The following is a 21,388-nucleotide window of genomic DNA, read 5'->3' as shown; positions in this document are numbered from 1 at the left end:
GCCAGACCCTCTTGAGCCATGCCTCCAGAAATTTAATAGAATTATTAAGTGCATTTAGAGTTCCTGTTTATTGTTAGAGGCATGATGTCTTAGCATGTCTGCTGAGTTGTTTTTTTCATGCAATGCTCATAAATTAAAAAAAAAAAAAAAAAAAAAAAAAAGGAAAAATTGTCAGAGATCTGCTTTTTATACCAAACAGGGGTTTTTTGAGTCACCTGGTCTCGGTTACACCTGGCTGCTACATTGTCCCTCACCTATGCAGAAGTCTTACAGGCTGATGGATTGGCTGTCTGGGAAGGGAAGTGTGATACAGCATTCAGATGTCCCTGTTAGAATTAAGCAGAAGGCTTTTGCCATTTTTAATGTATTTTTCGATTATAATGAAAAATTTTTACTTCATTTTGAGCCAGAATGACAAAACAACTTTTTTATTTACACATTACATTTCTGGGGGTGGGGAGCATGCAGCTATAAACTGATGTGATTCAGCCATGGGGAAAATTGCCTTCCTACTGTCTCTCTTTTTTTTATTGGAACAAATAGACACATAGTAAAAATGCAAGCCAGCTCTTTTTTTTTTTCTCATACTATAAAATAGGGAGCAAAGCCGGCTTCCCCTCATTTTCCTTTACTTCTTTATTCTGTCCTTTCTTTGCCAATTGGAAACAGACCCCAGAGTTACTTTGTCTCTGGAAACAGCTCTTGTAGGGCTAAACTGTTTTCAATGCTTTCCAAATAGAAGAGCCCTTTGGAGCCTACATGGCCTTCTGAAAGTTTATAGGGGAGGAGAACAAAATAAATTCATATTTTCTTCTGTCAAGCTTGTTTGGTGAGAGGAAGAACTGGGGAGAAATATTCTCTGGGAAATTTATATTGGCAATTTCCCCACTGATGAATCAATATAAGGGGCATTATGCATAAATATGAATACAAAAATCTAAAACTGTCTGTCCTTTTCCTCTGTTTTCTTCTCCAGCACTACTGACAGCCTTCCCCCTGCATGAATTACCTACTAGAAGTGCTTTGTTGTCTGCATAGTGTGAGGAGATAGGAACAGAGGTGATGGAAGGTGTATGTTCTTCTCACAGCAGTGTTCAACCCCAAAGCAAACACAGTTTCTGTGTTCAGGAGAAGAGATCCTTCATCAGTGACCCTGTAGAGATGCAGATACAGTTTCCCTAAATCAACAGCAAAAAGGAACAGAAGTGGAAAGCAGCTCTGGAGTGAGAGAGCATGAGAACAGGCTTCACAAGTACTTCAGCTGTGATGATAAAGCTCCTTGCTCAACATCAGAAGAAATTCCCAATGCTGTGCCATATGTTGTTCTCCTTTTACAGAGTAAAGATTGAGTATTAAATGAGATATAGCAAGGAATCACTGATTAGAGTTGTTCCCTGGAAAAGATTAGGAGAACATTTGGTTTTCAGTTTGAGAATTAAATGAAAAAGTAACAAGCCTTGAAGGAACTTTCCAATGTGGTTTTCATCTGGCTTGGAAGGTTTCTCCTGGAGAACAGAAAGGTAAAAGAAGATAGGAATTAGAAAAACATGCTGTGACCCGGATAGAAATTCTTCATCAAAAAAGGGAAATGCAGAAGCAAAACTGTATGTAATGAAAGCCCAAAATCTTATTTAACTATGTTTATCTCTCTTGTTTCTTCTGCAGGGCCAAATATTTCCAGGGGAAGAAGGTGAATGGAGAATTTGATATCCGAGTGGAACAGGTCAGTGCCAAGTGAATTTCTCTCTAAGGAATGTGGACACAGCTAGGGAGAGGTAATCTGTCCCAGGAACAGTATTGAGGCTCATAGCCTGTTTTTTTTTTTATGTGCTCCACTGGGCACTGGACACATTCTGTTTCCCTGTTAGCCTTGTCACCAAATACTCATTTCAATTGAAACCTCTTCATGTTGGGGTCTGTCCCCTCCTCTGTGTGTTGGTGCAGTGTCTGTCAAAAAAAGTCCCATATGGACTGAGACTGGATGCTGTTGCCAAAAGAGAAATTATTATTAATAATAATCATCTGCACGCACCCAACTTGAAAGCAGGCATAAGAAGAGAGGGATGTAGAGATAAGAAGGTGGTCCTGAAGGAACCATATGCTTGTTTTATACTCATTAGGACTATAAAAATGTTTGGGTGGGTAAAGAAAGCTGCTGAATGTTGTTTGAATGACCTGATATTTCTGTTTTTATAAGGCTGTTGATTCTGCATCGTGTGCGTGTACAGATTATTAGTGCAGTGCTTTTGAAGACTTTTTCAGGACCCCCTTGCCCTTGAAAAGGTGTTTCTTTTCTTTTCAAAGGGGTCCTGTCCTGTTGTCTATGACTGTTCATGAGCACACATGTTCTGATCAAACTGTGTCTGGGACAGATTTTTCTTTTCTATTGATATCACACTTGTCAGTCTGGGTGGTATTAGCAAGAATAATTCTTCCTGGCATTTCCTTATCAAAGTCTTTATTTTGTTGTCAGCTTTAGCAATTATCCTAAAAGAGAACTGGAAAAATTTACAAATTTACAAATCATGCTACTCACTTAGAAGCATGAAACCAAATAATTTAGGTTTTCCCTTCAAGCCTCTTCATCATTCAAGGTGGGTTCAGCTTCAAAGCTAGACTTGGTACTCTTCAAAATGGCCTGTTAATTCCTTCCCAAACCTCCAGTCTCTGCCTTTCCCCTCATAATCCTTCTCCTCAGATGTTATTGCACTTGAAGTCCTTATAAAGGAACTGCCTTCAAATGTTTGGTGAGTGCAGAAGGTCAGGAATGGACTCCTGATCCTTTCTGGGGGATCAAGCTGTGACCCTTGTCACCATCACAAAGTAGCTTATCACGTGTCCCCACGGGCTCTTGTAGGGAGGCTTTCCCATTTTACCTCTTGAAATCCTTCACATAGGCTGAATACCCATGTTCCAGATGAGGGAACAAATGCTCCAAGCAAAGACCATAATGCAATTTCCCTGGTGCCCCTGCAACTTTCATTAAATGCCCACATAGTGACTATAGCATTGCCTAAGGGAATGAAGCCCCCAGTGGGTAGGAGAGTTGAGGAATGGAAAACAAGGATCCTGGCTATTTCCACTTTTCCCCTCCCTGCCAACTCAGATCAGGCAGCCCAGCCTCCATTTAGTGGGTGGGGAGCTGCTCTTGACTCCTGCAGACCTCAGAAGAAGGGAAGATGACTTTTCCCAGCTGGACCACTATCTCTCCGGGGAAACACAGAGGCTGCATTGTCAAGGCCCCTCTTGTGTATTGTTAGGTCAAGAGAGAGGCACCGATTCCTTCAGACTCTGGCTTTTTCTTCCCTTCTTATTTTGTCCATCCATCCTTGCTCAGTATTTCTTGATAGTTAATTTTCACTCATTGCTTCTACCCTATTTATTTGGAACCTTCCTAACTTCACCTCTTCCTCAAGCAGTCCAGGAGCCTAAGCTGTTGTGGGAACTGGTCCCCTGAAGTTGAATGTTGACCCTCTCTACCTGAAAAATGAATGTTCTTCCACAGTTTTCTTTAAAAAATAAAAAAGAAAATAACTGTGTTCATCAACATGGTCCACATCTTTCTCTGTGAGTTCCCAGCTCACAGCCCTCACTCCTGTAACTCTCCCCCACGTGGCACACAGACTGTGCCATGGTGCACAAGCCTTAACCTGGCTGTTCAGTTCTGAATAAACTCTCCATCAGAGACTTCGATTCTTAAGCACCTCTTGAACCCTGAGCATTTAGTCTGCTCAGTAAGTTCATTTAGTTTTTCATTTTTCCATGTGATCCTGTATCAGATAACCACACATTATTAACTCAGCCAGAAATGCAGTTTGCCTTAGGAACTTTTTTTAGATTTTATAGGCAAAAAAACCACTTTTGATCTGAAAGGCTAAATAACAAAGAAGTTTGAATGGCAGAAAGCAATGAAAGGAAATATCCAAATGTTAAATACTCTTGGAAAACCACACTGGGAAAAAGCCATTGCCTTATTTTTACTGCCCATGCTAACTCTTTTGCCATTCTTCCAGGATGTTCAGTAGCTGGTTTGAACTTTTTCTCTCCTCTTTCATATCCATCTCTGTTACATTTTAATTCTTTCTAAGCAAGCCATTTTAGCAATCTGTAGGGGAAGCAGAACAGGATAGTAGGTGATATTTTTTGAAAGCCTGACATCACTTATTTGTAATGGAGCAGGAGTGCTGCAAGCAGCAGTGTCTCTCCCTCTCTCAGCTATCTAATCTGGTTGTACACCCCTACCAACTCCCCAGGCTGCCTCCCATCTTCTCTGAGGAATGCAGGACATTTGTGATCATGCTGTCCTGCTCTGTCTGTCCCCCACACCCAGCTCTGTGGAACGCATTGGCTCACTTCAGCTGAATTCCAGAAACAGGCAGATGTTTGAAGGTACTAAGTTTCTGCAAGAGGTGAATCCAGTTCATGTTAGACACTGGGTAATACACAGGGAAGAGACTGTGAAATGCCATCCTGCTACTCAGGGAGCTGCTTCTGCAAGTCTCAGCTTGTATGAAAATAGGTTTCATGGACTCTCCAATAAGGTTTTCTGGTTCTTTGGCACTGAGTGAATTGCATACCTTGCTAGCAAGCCCAGGCCCTAGTTCTTCACATCCATTATTCCCAGGAAGAGACAGGGGTTACTGTGGGCATCACCTGGTGCCAATGGATGAGGAGAGAGCTGGCAAGGACACTGCAGTGTGCACACCACTCTCCCGTCATTCATTAAAATTAACATTTTGTTAATTTTGTTGACTTTGTTTCTTCTCTTCTGATCTTCAGTGTAACACTGAAATCATATTTATAATATGCTTTAAAGGCTGAAGGATTTATTATTGTCGACCATTTAGTGAAATCGGGCAAGCAGAGCCTTTGCTTTCTTCCTGCTGGCTGGAGGGAGGGAGGTGAAAGGCTTTGGTGGTGTAAAGCCAGTTCAAGCACTCCCCTGAGTCATGGCCTCTTTTTCTTTGGAGGCAGCTTGGATTACATTTTGCTTGTTTGGGTATTTTTCCACTTCTGTACCAATGATAACTGTTCATGAGACTGATTGAAACACTGATCCAAAAGTGAAAATCTGTTTGACCTATTCTGATCAAAACCCTGATGGTTTAAGTTTTACTCAGTATGGGTAAAGCTCTAAGCTTTAAGAGAACAGCTGAGTCTAAAAATACTATCTCTTATTTTATGCTAAAAATAAGCTGCTTAAATTTTGATCCACATTGTTGCTTTTACTTCTCTGGTGATTTCTAGCTTTCAGATCTGCAGTGTATGCATCTCTAGTTCTTTTCTCTAGAAATACAAATACTAAAAAAGTTCTTTTAGAAATGAAAAGCATAAGTTTGAATAAATGGCTCTAAGGCTAAGTTGAACTTAAAGAAGAATCTTAAAGTGCCACAGGAGTGGACCATATTGCTTTTAGTCTCTCACCAAAAAAAAATTTTGCTTTTATCTCCTCAGTTCTTCATTGGCCAGAGGGCAGGAGGCATTAGGAACCACAGTGTACTGAGGAAGAGGAGGAATTATACCATAGGCCTTATGCTCTGTCAGATGTTTTTCTTCATTAGAGAGAAACTAATTCAGCACCTCCTTCCCCACCCTCTCTGTGCTGTCCCAGAGGAAACTAAACCTTGTGTGCTCTGAGGATTTCGGAGGTTTTCCATTTGGATCATTACATGCCTTGTGTGGGGTCCCCTTGGGCATGAAACGTGCCCCATGCCCCAGAGGAATGCCTCATGGCCATATATCCCCACAGACAAGCAGAGAGGGTGAGAGAGATGGGGCTGAGACGTGACAGCCCCAGACCCATCAGACAGACATGACCCTGAGGGTGGGGGGCAGATGAGGGGGACCCCTGATGCCCGTCTGGAAGAGTGATGTCTGCAAAGCAGGACATGTGCAGAGCAGGGTCACTGGGATGGCCATGGAGATCTGGCTTATGAGAGGAGACTGAAAGAGTTCAGTTTGTTTCTCCTGCCATAACAGAGCATAAAACAGACATGAATGCTTTTAGTAAATAACTTGGTGCAGGTAAGGGTTTCATGACACAGTGCCAAGCATAGCAAGGGATTAAACCCTATGGTTCTGATGGGCTTTTCCAGTCCTGTGCCCTGCACAGACCAATGAGGGACACAGCAGGCAAGAGCAAGCAGCACCTCTTAGAGAGGGTCCCCCACCTTCAGGGTACCTTTCCTGCAGGTATTTCCCATAGGAATTTTAATATGTTCAGAGACATCTTTCCTGGCATTGCCTAATTGATGGTGGAGTGGGGTGAAAAGTGTGAAAGAGGAGTCATGAAGCCCAAAGGTCTATCTACATTTTTATCCCTGATGTTTGTTCACCCTTCTCCTTCCTACCATTTCCTTGCTGTGACGAGGTGGGTCCTTCTGTCTGTCTGACACACATTTTTCTTGCACAGCTCATTCACTTGTTCCCACTGTTCAGTTTATTTTCAGGGAATGATTATTCAGTGAACTCCTATGTACACGCTTCTGGAAAAGTCTTGTGGTATAGATTATGACTCCATTGGCAGCATTGTCAGGAAAAAAGTTATACTTGGCAGTCACAGAAGATAATTGTAATACAAATCATGAATTCCAGCTCCATTGTACTTCCCGCCCTGAAGAGGTATTTTCATGTGTGGTGTAAAATAGTCCTTTCAAAAGGTAGAGGCTGACAGGTCTGTGTGTGATGAAAGGAAAACTAGCCTCTTGTCAAACAACACTATAATTTTTATTCATTATATGTTTAAGGTTTGGGGTTTTTTCCAGCTGAATGCCAGAAAGCAGTTCAAGAACAGCAACAGGGTTCTCATAGCTTGCCACATGCAAGCATTCAGAAACCATGAATAAAGGGAGAACTAGCAAGAATTACTTTAAACTCATTATTTTCTTAAATGAATACTATCTTCTTTTTTTTTTTTTAATTTTCATTGGCTTTTGGAAGTTTACAGAGTTCATGGTTTTGAGCCATTTCCTGGGATCAAAATATTTAGAAATGTGCTTTTTCTAGACCTTAAATTTTCAGGTAGTCACATAACTTCTGAAATGAAAACTCAAGAGACAATTCTGAATGCCATCAGAGCTGATGCACCAAAAGTTGTTCTCACAGGTGAAGGCATGTGGCCCTTCAGCACCAGCATTATCTCTAGCCTAGGAGAATCATCCCAGCTTCAGGACTTGTGAAGAGCACTTGAGGAAGCTGCTCTTGCAGCCATAAAGCAATATTCACATCATGGATGGACTTTCTCCATTCTTTCCTCCCAGAGAGCAATCCTAGTGCTGGGGAAAGGTGGGAAGGAGGGTGCCTGCCCGAGGGAAAATGTCTCAGGAAAAGACAGGAGGAATCAGGATGTGTAATCTCTAATTCTGCATGCATACATAGCCTCAGCCCTCATCCCATAGGCATCCAAACTATCTGCCCACCTTTCTGCCTGTGCAGGATTTAGGGATTGCTTACTTTCCCCATGGGATGCTTGTAATGGTTGTAGTGAAATGTGCTGCTTTAGGAATGCAGCCTGATGTGGGCCCTTCCTTGTACATATTGGAAGATCCACCAAAAAATAAGGCATAAAATCCATGAGGAATGTATGAGATTTGATTTTACAGTAGCAATTCCTCATCCCAAGTGCCTAAGCCATGGCACAGACCAGGCTAGTCAGTAGGCCAGACAAAGCAGTACAAGGATTACAGTGGATCTCAGCCAGAATATGAGTTAAAAAATAGTCACACTGCTGCATGTATGACAAATCCCTACTCAAGCATATGGTTGGCAATTTTACATATGGAGGAAGTTGTGGACTTGCCAGAGAAAATCCCTGTGACAGCAACAACTCTGATCAATTCACTGAAAAGATCACCTAACCTGCAAGAAAATCTTGTAAGAATGGGACTACTTTTGTCTTAAAAAAAAAAAAAAAAAAAAAAGGAAGGGCAAGTCTGTGAGGAATAAAATAAGTCTTCAGTTTCTGCAGAAAGAAGTAATGGACACAAAAAAATTGCTGCCTTTAAAAGTAAGGGGAGAGATTCAGATTGGGCTTTGGGAAAATTTTCCATTGTTGTTAAGGTAGAGACTCCCTGCGGAGGTTCCTCATCTATGGAAGACAGAAGAAGGTTATGTAGTATCAGCACACAATGGCAGAGGCAGAGCTGGTCATGCCTTAGAAAAGAGAGAAAGACTATGTGATGTCTTGAAGTCCTTCCAACACAGCTTTCTGTTATTCTGTGAAAAATGCTTAAAATACACCTTGAACACATGGTTCCCCTAAATCACTAACAGGCATAGCTACCAAGCCAGGCATTTCTACTATTGCATGATTGAAAATGAAAATATCTTCCTGTTTTAATATCAGGAAACAGAAATAGACACTCTAAAATAGCCCACCAAAAAGATCTCCAGCACACAGAGGACACTGATGGAAACTGAGAGTACCTTAAGGTTTAGTCGAAATGATTTGGAGAGTCTTCCAATTCTTAATACCTGAAGGAGGCATTTTTGACAGAACTGTGATCAAAGTAGCTGTGGGCATCATCTCACATCTGAGCCTCACAGAGGTATGAAATATTTCTACTCCCACAGTCTTATTAGATTATTCTTCAAGACAGATTGTGTCACGTTTGTCACACATGGTTTGCTCTTGCCCTGAATGTTTTTGCAGCCACTGGCACTGCTGCAAAGTATAAAACACCATCAGGCTAATGCAAGGCCACCTTCTATTCCATGATTCCTAATGCAAATGACTCTGCAAGGCCACAGAGAGCTGGGCTCTCCTGTTTTATGCATAGTTACCTGTCACTCTATCTGCATGGGCTGCTTTCAAAGACCTCTTTGTCTGCAAGGTAAACTCAGGCTGGAGATGATCTCAGAGCTGAAATCCCAGCCAAGGGAAGTCATCGGGCTACAAAACCCACAAAGTTAAAAATACAGGGAGCACTGGAAAATCAACAGGAAACAATTTCTGCTGACTGAAGGTTTTAGCCTTCTTCCAAAAGCCAGCTAGCAGCGGCCTGTTGGATAGAACAAAGCAGCTACATGAAAGGAGCAGCATTCCTTAACTTTGTCTGTTAAAGCAGAAGTGAATGCCAGGCAAAGGTCAGGATTGTCCCTCAGCTCTGATTGTAGATCTGGACGTTTGGGAGTGAGATAGCTGAATCCCCCAGACCCTCTCTAAACTTCTCTCTCCTTGCCAGCATTCCCTGGACAATGGTTGCCAAAGGGGATTTCTCCTTTTCTTCTGGCTCTTGACATTAGCAGGGCCTGAAATTGGTCCTGGCAGTTTGGCATGAAGTACTCACCAGCTCGGGGGGTTCTCAGGCCTGTTTGCAGGTCAGGTGTCTGAGCACAGCTTTGTTGGCCTGACTGCCTCAGGGAAACGCCTGTCAGACCAACTTAGTCAGACTGCAAGTGTCCTTCATCAAATTAAGACTGCCCATTTTCACTCCCAGCAAAGAGGAGGGTTAAGCACTTTACTACAAACCATCATGGAAAAAACTTTGGGAGAAAAGCATAAAAAACATGAAAACACAGACCTAAAACTTCCCTTTCTTGCATTGGTGTTCACATCAGATGATGCATTCCTCAGCAACAATAGCTGGAGGTCCAGTTCGACAACACTCTGCTTTCAGAGTGAGACATCTCTGAGGCATATGGAGACACAGAGGTGGAAAAAACATCCTTTCATCTCCCCAGTCCACAGAGCCTCTGGAGCTAATGTGTAAACTAGCAAGCTTGCCATGACCTGTTGGGGAGATCACTGATGGTGCCCAAAGCATCTGATCTTACTGAGTTTGTCCAAGGTGGACTCCTCTCTCCCTAGGTCTCCTGAGATTTTCAAATGTATAAAAGGCAGGTGCCTTTCAGGGGTACATGTTTGCTCATCTCTGATCTGATAGGGTCACTGAAGAAGCATGGCTGTGGCCAAGGCAACACAGTGCAATCTCTCATGAGTAAAACCCAGGCAGTCACCTGAACCACTGCCAATCTCTCCCTGTGAGCATGTCTCTGTGTGTGTGTTTGTGTTTGAAGTAGAATTTATTTCTCAGCAATAGGAATTTTCCCCCTCTTTTTATTGTAATTGGGAGTTACAATGATGTAAGATCGTGTAAGGGTGTTGCTTTAAAAAGTTTACGCCGAGCTGCAGACATGAAATCTCATTACATCATCGGGTCACCAGTCCACAGCCATTGCTTTAAAATTACATGGATTTTAAAAGGAAAGTTGGAAATTATTTTTTCATTTGTCGTCTGGCCTTTGAGCCTTTACAGGTGCACCAGTTCTCCATTGGCAAGTTTTTTCCATGAGTTCATGAGGACAAAACACTCATTTTTTTCCTTTTTTTTTTTTAATGCATAAAAGTTGTTCCTGGCACTATCTTTTGGTTCCAACTAATAGAAGTAGCAGAAGAACATTAAACAGTACAAGGATCTCAATAAAGTCATAAGTATTAGCAGCACCATCTGAGTGCTCTGGTATTAGACAGCTACTGGTTAGAAGACGAATTTACTCCTGCCCAGCCTTCATCATACTAAGGCTGAAAAAAGGCCTTAAAAGGAAGGGGAAAAAACTGCTCAAAGGGAGAAGACTAAATTTTCTGCCTCAAAAATTGAAACCTGTTTATTTACATTTATCATAATCACCCCTGTATCTTTTGCTCCCCATGGCTGAAATATCCCTTGCCAACTATTTCAGCCTTGCAAGTCATGCCTCTCTTAAAATACAAAGTGTTTTAATGATTGAGCAGCTCTCTTAATAACTTACCCAGCTCTGCTAACTCTTTAATAGTAAAAAACTTAGTAAGCAAATCACATCAGGTGACCTCTGCTTATCACCTTCCTGCAACATAATGAGGTTTAAAAAGGTTTAAATCTTTTGTATTAGGTTTATAGCTGGCCAGTGGCATGACAGCCAACTCAGACATAATTCTAAATGGATGTTTCCAAGTGGAAACTTGGAATTTGAATTCAAATGACCTAACATCTTTTCATTATTATTGTTATTGTTTTTATTATTCTTTCCTGTGTGCATTTTTCAGCCTGCTCATTCTTAATTCCTTCAGTACTTATTACTGCAATAAGTCTAATCCTGTGTACTTTCACACCCCAAGTGGCTCCTGCCATAAATACTTCTACAGTCTCTCAGGGAAAACCAGCTATAATTGGATCTCCAGTTGCCTCACAGAAAAAAAAAAAAAAAAAAAAAAAAAAAAAAAGAAAAGAAGGAAAGGCACATTCCAGACAAAGAAAATTCTGCGTCTGTGTGTGTGTGTTTGTGTTTCTGCCACCCTTGAGTAACAGTTTGTCCTTTTGCTCCATTCCAGGCAGAGTTCTCCGAGTTGAACCTGGCTGCTTACGTCATGGGTGGCTGCATGGTGGACATGCAGGTGATGAGGAATGGCACCAAGGTGGTCAGGTGAGGAGCACCAGCTGTTCTTGGAAACTGGGCTTTGTGGATCAGTGTTGGGGCAAGCAGGTTGGCCTCACAGTGTGACAAATATGTGAAATGGGCAGCACAATGCTGGTAGCTTCAAGGATTCTTGGAAGTGGTGAAAAGACTGGCCAGACTCTGGTGGGTTTGTATGAGGTCTCAGGTGCACATTATGCCAGTCATTGTTTCTGGTCTAGACCCTTCATGCAACAGCAAATGCCTCCTTCTCAGGTTCTTTTTAGCCTCCAGTCTCCCAATAAAAGGGACAACAGATCGTCTTCTCCCTTGATTTTTCTCTCCTCTGTCAACTAACCCTCATTTTAAACAGTGGCTCCAATTCATTAGCCTGCCTGTCTTGGGCCCTGATCCCAGTGGACTGCCCTTGCAGTAGCCACTAAGCCCAGATGACCAGATCAAGAGCAGCCCCGAGAAGAAGGACTTGAGGGTGTTGGAGGATGAGAAGCTTGACATAAGCCAGCAGTATGCTCTCACAGCCCTGAAAGCCAACCACATCCTGGGCTGCCTCCAAAGAAGTGTGGCCAGCAGGACAAGGAAGGGGATTCTACCCATTTGCTCTGTTCTGGTGACCCCCCACCTGAAGCACTGTGTCCAGCTCTGGGGCACCCAACATAAGAAGGATGTGGAGCTGTTAGAGTGAGTCCAAAGTAGGGCCCTGATTACCATCAGGAGATTGAAACACCTCTCCTGTAAAGACAGGCTGAGAGTTGGAGTTGTTCAGCCTAGAGATGAGAAGAAGAGACCTTATGGGACCTGCAATATCTAAAGGGTACTACAATAGAGTTTTGCAAGGACATGTAGTGATAGGACAAGGGGGAATGCCTTTAAACTGAATAGGGGTGGATTTAGGCTATATACCAGGAGAACATCCTTAACTGTGGGTGTGGTGAGGCACGGGCACAGACTGCCCAGAGAAGGTGTGGATGCCTGGCAGCGTTCAGTGTTGGATAGTGCTTTGAGCAACCTGGTCTAGTGAAAGATGTCCCTGCTCATGGCAAGAGGGTTGGAGCCAGGTGACCTTTAAGGTCGCTTCCAATGCAAACTATTCTGTAATTCTAAGATCCTGATTCTTGTAGCCTGATTTGTTCCTGAAATAGCATTGTTTTCTTTATGGGAGATGTGCCAGTGCTCTGGCAATGCCCTGTGGTATATCTCAGAGGTAATACCTATCTCTGTTTGATGGGGATTTCTGTCCTACTAGCATTACTTCATAATTGCATTCATTGCAAGCAGACTCTTTTCCCAAGCAATGCTTCTCCAATCACACATCTAATTAATTTCCCAAAAGCATTGCTCCCCTTCTTTCAAGCTCCAGAGTGACAGCAATTTGGAGCTAATGTTAGATGCATCTTTACAAGTTCAATGTAAAGAATAGTGTCACATCTGTGTAGGATGCCTCTTCAACAATATTACCTTCCACCCTATTATTCCGAAGCCTTCATCTTTATGGGTTCCTGTCATTACAACTCTACATTTCATCTTTGATACAATAGCTTTTCTCTGTTTGTGTTGAAATCTCATTGTTGTTCCAAATTAATTTTTTTAGCCACCCTGCTTCTTTTTGTACAGTTCCTTTGCACATTTTGGTGTATTCAGGATCTTTGAGTTTAATACTGTTGACATATTTAATCAGTGCTTTTGTCTGTTTGCAACTAGTTCAAAGTTAGAGGTAGAGACACATAATGTAGCATGCAGTGATATTTTTGAAAGGGATTATTAGAACAGCATGCTGGCCTCTGTTTAATTCCTCAAAATTTCATTTCCAGTCCAAACAGTGCAAAGCAAAACATGTCACTGTCAACTGTGGTCCATCAATTCATTTCAGGACTTGACATCTCTCTTAGTACATCCACAAATCTCCATTTGTTCTTTGGTAAAATTTCACGAGCCTCTGCTAAAAACCTTTAAATCTGTGTCTGTTACATGCATTTGCTTTCTCCCTGTCTGTTTCTGAGTGAAACAAAGCATTATGTCCCATGAACCAGCCGCTGGAGCACTCATCAGACAGTGTGCAGTGCTAATGCACTCCTGTGTTCGCTTGCTCATGGTGCTGGAAGGTTTCCCAAGAACCATTTCCTAGGTTGATCACATCTTCATTTTCCTTCCTGTGTTTTTCCTCCCAAAGCCATTCATACATCTGGCAGAAAGATCTTGAGCTATTAAACTGAAACTGAAGACAAAATTTATTTTACAAAACTGTCTGGGGCATGGTGTTCATGTTTCTGCTCACAGTGAACACACAGGTATTCCTGCTACCATTTTTGCATGGATATTTATATGTGAATTACGTGGGTTTTTGAATGGCATTAGCTCAGGAGGGATTTTTTTTTGTTTGTATTCATTCCTGCATGTTTAAGGACACATTTTCATTGTGGGAAGCAGATTTGGTAACTATATACCTGTCTGGATATGCATTTTATATAGCATATGCTACATGCCATAATCCTTGCAACCAGCAAATATTTGTTTACAGCCTGTGCTATTATGACCCTGTTGTGCCCAGCTCAGTAGTATAAGATCTTAGGTCTGCCAACTTCCATAGCCACTCCCAGAAATACCCTAGAAGGTATAGAAATTAAAACTCTTTTTCACTTTAGAAAGCAAATTGTGGAACTGAGCTGTGTAGAGGTACCTCAACCCATCCACATGGGTACAGCTTCTTCCCACTTCCTTCAAGTCCCACAGTCCCATCCACAGCCATGTCCTGCCTGGCTGCAGACACCTTTCAGAGTGCCCAGCCACAGGGAGACACCTTCAACTCATATGTGTGCACCAACCCTGCTGCTGCTGTCACCTTTTTTCCATCACTTATTTGTCCTCTGTTAATAATTGAGCAAAACATTCAGTCAAAAGTCAGAATGCTTCTACATGGTGAAATATAGTACTCATCATATTTTTCAAATTCCCAGAATCATGGAAATCCCACTGACAATTTATAAGGAGATAAATACAACACCATCTTGCTAACAACCAAGTTTGGGATTCCCTCCTGCAGGAGCCCTGCCTACTTCACATTCCTCTTCAAAGGGAGAGCAAAAGAATGTAGCAGTTTAGGGGAAAGACAGTGAATATACTACAGACCAGTAGATTTAAATCACTGAAATAATAAATTTCTTAAGACCAACAATTCATATTCATATTCAGCAACCACTGGGCTGCCCTCTCCAAATTGACATTACATTTACTGATAAGCTATCTAACAATTTCTTAGCCTATTAAATTCCATCATTTTGGAGCAGGTCTCCTAGTCCTTTCTGTAAACTGGAAATACCATATGGCACCTGTAAAGCAAAGTTTGAACCAAAGGGTTTTTTTCTGCTGATCACTTGGTATTTTCTGACACCTTGGAATTAAGGCTTTCTTCCACACCCCACGTCAACTGATTTGAACGGCACCAGGAAACAATTATGGTTCTTTTACCAGGAAGATTAATTCCCTTAGTAAGAAGGTATAACTGTCCTTAAAGCCTTCCATTTACCACTTTTGACTCAGGATAATTTTAAAAAAAGAAAAAAATATGCTTTAGAAATATTATTGGCAATTACAGAAAGCAAAGACATGGACATATACATGACTTCTAGCCTGTGCATCTTGAAATAAGTAGCTACAAGTAAGTTAGCAAACAATCTAACTGAAGCCAGACATTACTTTGCTTGCCTGAGTTTTAAAACAAATGTGGCTCCAAGAATTTAAATTTACAGTAACAATGTTCTGGGTCTCCAACTTCTCTTTTTTAGCTACTACATTCTGCACATCTGTAGGAGGGGGTAGAGGATTTGAGATAGTGTCAGCAAAATGTGCTACTGGAGACAGAGGCTATGATCTAACAAATCTAAAAAACTGCATCTGTGTTTTCTGTGCCAGTTCCACCATGGTTTGTGAAGGCTCCATCAGCCTGTTCAGCACATTTCCTTCAGAGAGTTGGCCATGAAGTATCTTGTGCAGCCTCTAGCAAGCACTTTTCTATGTCAGTGCCTTGTAACCCTTGCCCTGACTGAGGACACTGGTGGGATGAGCTGGGCGCTGGGAGCAGCGTTGGGTTCAGCCTGGACTGGTGGGGTGGGGTCCTTGTTACCCCAGCACTTACTTGGAAAAAATTGGCAGCAGACCTTCCCTATTAAAAAGTTAAATATGGGAAGCAGGAGGTAGTATTTATTCATCCCAAAGGATCCCTCTCCAACTTAGACATAGCAACTCTTACAACAGAGAAATAGAATAATTTCTGTGTGCAAAGTACTACTGGAGTACTAAAGAGTGTGTAAAAATAAGTGTTGGTTCATGCCTACTTTTAAAACACCTGGGTGGATTCTTCATCCTCCTCCCAGTGCATACACAACCTCCTTTTGGACAGGTCTACCCACACAAACAGAAAGAGATAGAGTGAACCGTCTGGAATCTAATTTAGTCTAGAAAGCTCTTGGACTGCGTCACTTTTACTGGGGTTAGATGGGAGGAAGGGGAATTTATTTTCACATTCCTCTGAAGGGCCCTTCATATCAATATTTTGGCAGTGTAAAGAGGCTGTTAGTGTTGGCACTGCACCCACTCTGAGATGCATTTATGCTTTCATGATATTATAAAAGTGTCTAAGTAGAAATGCAAATTTGGGTTGTGTCTGTTTCTGACAGCAACATTTAGACTCCCAAACTATGATCTCAGGTTCTGTATTCAATTAAATGCTTGACTGTTGGGCTTCAACAGACTTCAGCTATTAATTCCACTAGATATAAGGCAGGGATATGTTGAAAATCTGGACAGCTCTTTTACCTGGGGAATACTAATGTCTTTGGGAGCAATTCAGACCTTTAAGGATATAAATTAATCATGCACCAGACTGCTCTCATCTCCTGTCTCCCTGTAGAGCTTCCTCTTTTGCCATTGGGGCCAATCATCCAGGAGAGAAAGCACATTTTCATGTTTGCATGGGACCTATCAGAGTGGTGGCCATACCCCTTAGAGTGTGGTATGCAGGCTCCATGCAGCCCCACAGCACAGACAGCAGCTGGTGGACAGGAGATGCCCAGGGTCTGATGTGGGGAGGACCCTGAGAGGAGAAATGGCCCTGGTGAGTGTAGAGGGGTGTCCAAAATATCAGCAAAGGAAAGAGGAACAGCACCCAGGACAAAGCCTTGCTGTGGGGAAGATCTCTGCCATGAAATGATGTTTAGCCCTACAGGCCCTCCCTGAATGTGGCCTGTGTGTGTAAGGTGTGTGTCTCCCCTGCTCACCCTGGATGATGTGCCCTTGCTGCTCACAGCCGTGGTGGGGTCAGTGAATTCTCCACACAAGCCCATTCATTCCTGTAGTTAACACTGACATTCCTGTTGCTTCCAGCTGATTCAGTGCTTCTATGATTCCCTGTGCTGTGACAACAGGACAGCAGCCTGTTGAATCACCATTCCCAAAATCACTGAAAGTGCTTTTTTTCTTTAAGCATATTTTCACACTGCAAGCTACAGTACAGTCACAGCTTCAGGAGGCAAATCCTTTTACATGGGAGGGGTAGAGAAGAAACTGGCCAACTCACAGGTGTTTCCCTGCTATTCAGAGCTTGCAGGCTCCAGGAGATGCGTAGTCTGACTAAAAAAGATCTGTCTGCACCAGGATGCCAGATCTTTAAAGCCCAGTGAGGACACTGTCCTCTGCCCACTGCATTTGTCCCATCCCAATAGGTTCACTCACCCCAAAGGTCCATTGAGAAGCAGCTGCCTGAAAGGGGCATGGAGGTTTTCTATTCCACAGAGGCCATGCTTGCTCACCACACAGTAGTTGCACGTTGCTAGAAGGATGTTTTCTTATCTCTCCAGGACAATTTGTTCACAAGAGTTGATGGTTTCTTGTAGTTCTTCTACAGGGACAATGCGCAGGAAGGTCATGGGAGTAGCTGCTGTTGGTGGACACTGATGTAACAAGTATTGGTAGGCAGTAGGTCATTGTCCAGCTTCTCATGTTCCAATAAGCTTGTGCCAAAGATGAACTCCAGCCATTGTCAAATTCCTGCCTTTTTTAATTTAACTCTTGACCCTAATTAGGGTCTTCTATAAAGTGTATTTTTCTAGTTGTTGTTGTTTTGGGGGTTGGGGGTGGGGTGTCATTGTGTTGGTTGGTTGGTTGGTTGGTTGGCTGGTTGGTTGGTTGGTTTGCTGCTTCCAAACCAAATTTCTGCAATTTTTTGTAAAGTTGCAAATAGGAGAAAAAAATGGCAGAAACTGATAGGGAAAGTTTAGGTTTCTAGCAGCCAGATGGAAAAATATGTTGAACGCCTGGTTCTCCCAAGTTCTGCAGAAAGTGCCACTCGGTGGAGTACAGTATGTGCTATGTATTTTACACAGAAATATTTGGGCAATATTTTTTTTATCAATGGCATAGCAATCCATAAAGGTAATGGAGAAGTGTGTGTAACAGCCTGTAAGATTTTGAAAATTCAGTTTAGGCAAGGGACCACTGTGGCAAATGACCACTTTCCTCACTGAAATACCCTGCAGAGACAATGAGCTGGGGCGAGGTGTCTAACAGAGTATACACCCTGGCAAGCTGCAGTTACATATGAAGGAATTTAACACCTCTAGTAAACATTTATAAACTGAGAATTATTCCCATATGGGGGATGATCTAGCATTGTTTTTTTCACTAGTATCTCCCCTCTCTTCACCTGCCTCTTCCTGTCCTCAATTTTTAAATTTTTTTTTAAATTTTTCTTTTAGCAGGAAGTACAAAATAGAAGAGACAGCGGAGTGTGATGATTTATGCATTTATTCTCAGTTACTTCCACCTCAGCTCCTGCTGCTAAACAGCTGCTTGGAGGCCTGCTTCTCCCCTTGGGGTTTGCTGATGTCCCAGATGAATAATGTCCCCCTTCACCTCCCTGGCAGCTGGCGCCCAGCCGACTTGCAGGCAGGATGCTGACAGTTATCAGGAAAACATTTGGTGTGCAGGCAGCTGCCAGAAAGAAAAAGTCACTCTGAGCAGACCAGGGTGGGGAACATTTCAGATATTAAACTACTCCCTGACCCTTTTTGCACTTACAGTAATTCTTTCCAATAAGGAATAAGCCTCCAGGGTCTAGAGCACTCAATAATTAGTTAATCCAGGACTAAATACAAGAATTATTCAAAACTTTAGTACATTGTTTCAGTCTTGATCAGCTTTTTTTTTATCAATCCTGCCATAATTTGTCTCCTTTCCACATGGGTTTTTACTAAGGCTTCTTCCAGCAAATGGCAATCATCCTATTGTCACCTCAGAGTTAGCCCTGCAATGAGCATGGCGTTGGGACAGATGGTTTCCAAAGATCCTCTCCAAACTAAATTACTCTGTGACCTTATTCTGTGATGTTGGAAAGTATTTGGATCACCTTCTGTAAAAGCTTAGGATCACAAGCATTTTGAAGGCAAGTTGGTGTTGGCAGGTGTGGTTGTTACTACTTTCAGGCTTTGTCTGAGTCCACATGATTTTCCTTGTCAATGTCAATCAGTTTAGAAGTAAAATATATGGCAGACTATTGAGACTGCCAGACTCCAGTTCAGAGAGTGTGTGACATGATTTAATGGTTAGCTGAGCATTGACCTGTGGTTGAGAAGCAAATCAGAGTATCTTCCAGGCTGTCCTCATCTGCTTACAGTGGTATTGGTCCTACTGCAACTGTGATTCCTGGCTCCTGCTGCTTTTGCTGCACTAATCTGCCACACCTCCCGTGTTTTTTACTCAGCCATTTTCTATTATAATGTTTAAAAAAAAAACCCTGCTTCTCTCTTCCAGCCGAGTAAGGAGAGATTATTCTTTATTCTATGTTGCTTTCTTTTTTTTCTCAAATCAGCTCTGTGTTATCTTATTTATAGATATGTTTTTTCTTTCTTTGAATAACTTCAACAAGGTTTATTTCTTTCTGTAGAAAATATGACATGAGGTTTTGACTGAAATGACTTTTTTTTCTTAGCATATTTTCCACTTTAATAAAGCATCAAACAGAATGCTAAATCTAACATTGAGATAAGGCAAAATGTCATTGATTTCATATTAATTTTCAGTAATTTAATAACAATGCTATTAACACTGAAGCAACGCACAAAAAGAACTTGTTCCTATTTGTAAATGCCATTTTCTATTAGGTGTCAGACACCTGAGGCACTGCATATTTGGAGGGACTTTTTGCACTTCTTGGGCAAAAGTTGCAGCCTCTAATGGCTTGGACTTGTGCCTCAGACGCTTCCCTGAAGGCTTCATTAACTGCCAGTAATGCAAAACTTGTTGTATCATTTTGCTAAATTATGCAGTTCTCTTCTTTTCTTTGTCATGCCAGATAGGAAAGGCTTTGGAAGGGAATTTAGTCAGAGTGTATTGATCCCTGTGAAGTATCTGAAAGCTGAATGAAGTCTCCTAGAATAATGGAGGGTAGCCAGAACCCGAAGTGAGGATGTCATCTTCAGTGTCCTGGGAAGATCTTTTTCTACTGACACAAAGGGCAAAGTGTCTAGTAAGACTGTCAGTCTTCTAAAAAGAGAGCAGGAGAGCCCATCCTTCTCCAACAACACCAGAAAAAAGCTCTCTCACCCATCATGGTGCTGAAATATAAAGCACCCTTTGGCTGCAAATGATTATGCACTGCGGAAGGGGTCATACAGAAGTATTTTGACAATCACAGAATTGGTTGGGAAAGAACTCTAAGAGCATTGATCCCCCATTAATGAGCACCGCCATTTTCACCACTAAATCACACCCCTAAGTGCCATATCCACACACCCTTTGAACAGTTCAAGGGGTGGTGACTCAACTACTTCCCAGGGCAGACTGTCTCAATGTTTGATAACCCTTTCCATGAAGAAATTTTTCCTGATATCCACTAAAGCTCTCCTGGCACAACCTGAGGCCATTGTTCTTCCTCTCCCTGAGGCCCTCTTGTCCTATACCTTGTTACCTGGGCGAGGAGGCCAATCCCCACCTCACTACAACATGTTCCAGCACCTCATGTCTTTCTTTCAGTGAGGGATCCAACACTGAACACAGGATTCGAGGTGTGGCCTCACCAGTGCTCAGCACAGGGAGACGATCTAATGTGTTAATCATGCTATTTCTGATGCAAATAGTGCATTCTTCTGTGTTCTTTCTTCATGCCCTCGAATCTCTTTGTGCTTCAGTGAGAAAAGCTGAAGGACCAGGAAGCAAGCCAGAGTTATGGCTCTATGCAGAAATAAGAAATAGGAGATCTCTTTAAGGCATGAAACCTCCCAGCAGGAATTGTTGTCATTATCTTCTCTACCCCAAAGCAGGCTGGGGAGCTGCTTTCTGCACAGAGATGTTATTGATTGTTATTCATTTTGCCGCTGGTCTCCGTTTCTCTGTACAGGCTCTGCTGCTCTTCAGCTGATGTTTATTCTCAGCTAGTCCCAGGCCTGGCACTCCACTGCCTTGTTCTCAGTATCCATGGGAACATTCACATTGTTCCACAGCTCAAAACAGGGATTCAGTGTCCACCTTCGCTTTAGAGATTCACTCCTCATCTGCTGCATGAGAGAGTGCGCTGCCTTCCTACAGGACACAGAGTTTGAGAATAGGCTTTTCTACATTAATTCTGTATTCTTGTGTCCATCCTTGAAGTGGAGAAACTCTTTCTTTGCCAGGATCTGAAAAGACAAGAGTTTTTTTCCTGAGATTTTGGCTGGCAAAAGTAAAGCCAATGAAGGCAGTTTCCCAGCCACTCTGTGTCCTCCCCCTCTCAGAAAGCTGCATGAAGAGAGACATGCCCAGAGCTCTTGCCTCTTCAGGCACCACAGCTGTTCAGTAACTCAGCACAGATACTGAGTCCTGGTCCTAAGTAGCTGGTTAATCCTTCTTGGGGACCTGTGCCTGCCTCCAGGGTGCTTTCTACACAGCAAGTCCAGCAGAATGGAGCAGCTCAGACTTTCCAAGATTTGTATTCACTTGTTGTTTCTCAGCGGGGGTCACCACTTGCCTCATC

At 42.4% G+C, this 21,388-nt stretch overlaps 1 protein-coding gene across 6 annotated transcripts in view; it reads left to right on the top strand.

Moving 5' to 3' along the window:
• SYN3 (synapsin III) overlaps positions 1-21,388 on the top strand; it is a 191,732-nt gene that overhangs the window by 35,459 nt on the left and 134,885 nt on the right. For all 6 annotated transcript variants that reach the window (XM_077178502.1, XM_077178503.1, XM_054631625.2 and 3 more), the window contains 2 exons: positions 1,666-1,723; positions 11,309-11,400. In XM_077178502.1, coding sequence (XP_077034617.1) covers positions 1,666-1,723; positions 11,309-11,400 — 150 coding nt within the window. The remainder of the gene's footprint in view (positions 1-1,665; positions 1,724-11,308; positions 11,401-21,388) is intronic.

The sequence above is a fragment of the Agelaius phoeniceus genome, chromosome 5, assembly GCF_051311805.1.
Source record: "Agelaius phoeniceus isolate bAgePho1 chromosome 5, bAgePho1.hap1, whole genome shotgun sequence".
NCBI lineage: Eukaryota > Metazoa > Chordata > Aves > Passeriformes > Icteridae > Agelaius > Agelaius phoeniceus.
The sequence above is the reverse complement of the archived record's forward strand: the minus strand, read 5'-3'. Positions and strand labels throughout refer to the sequence as shown.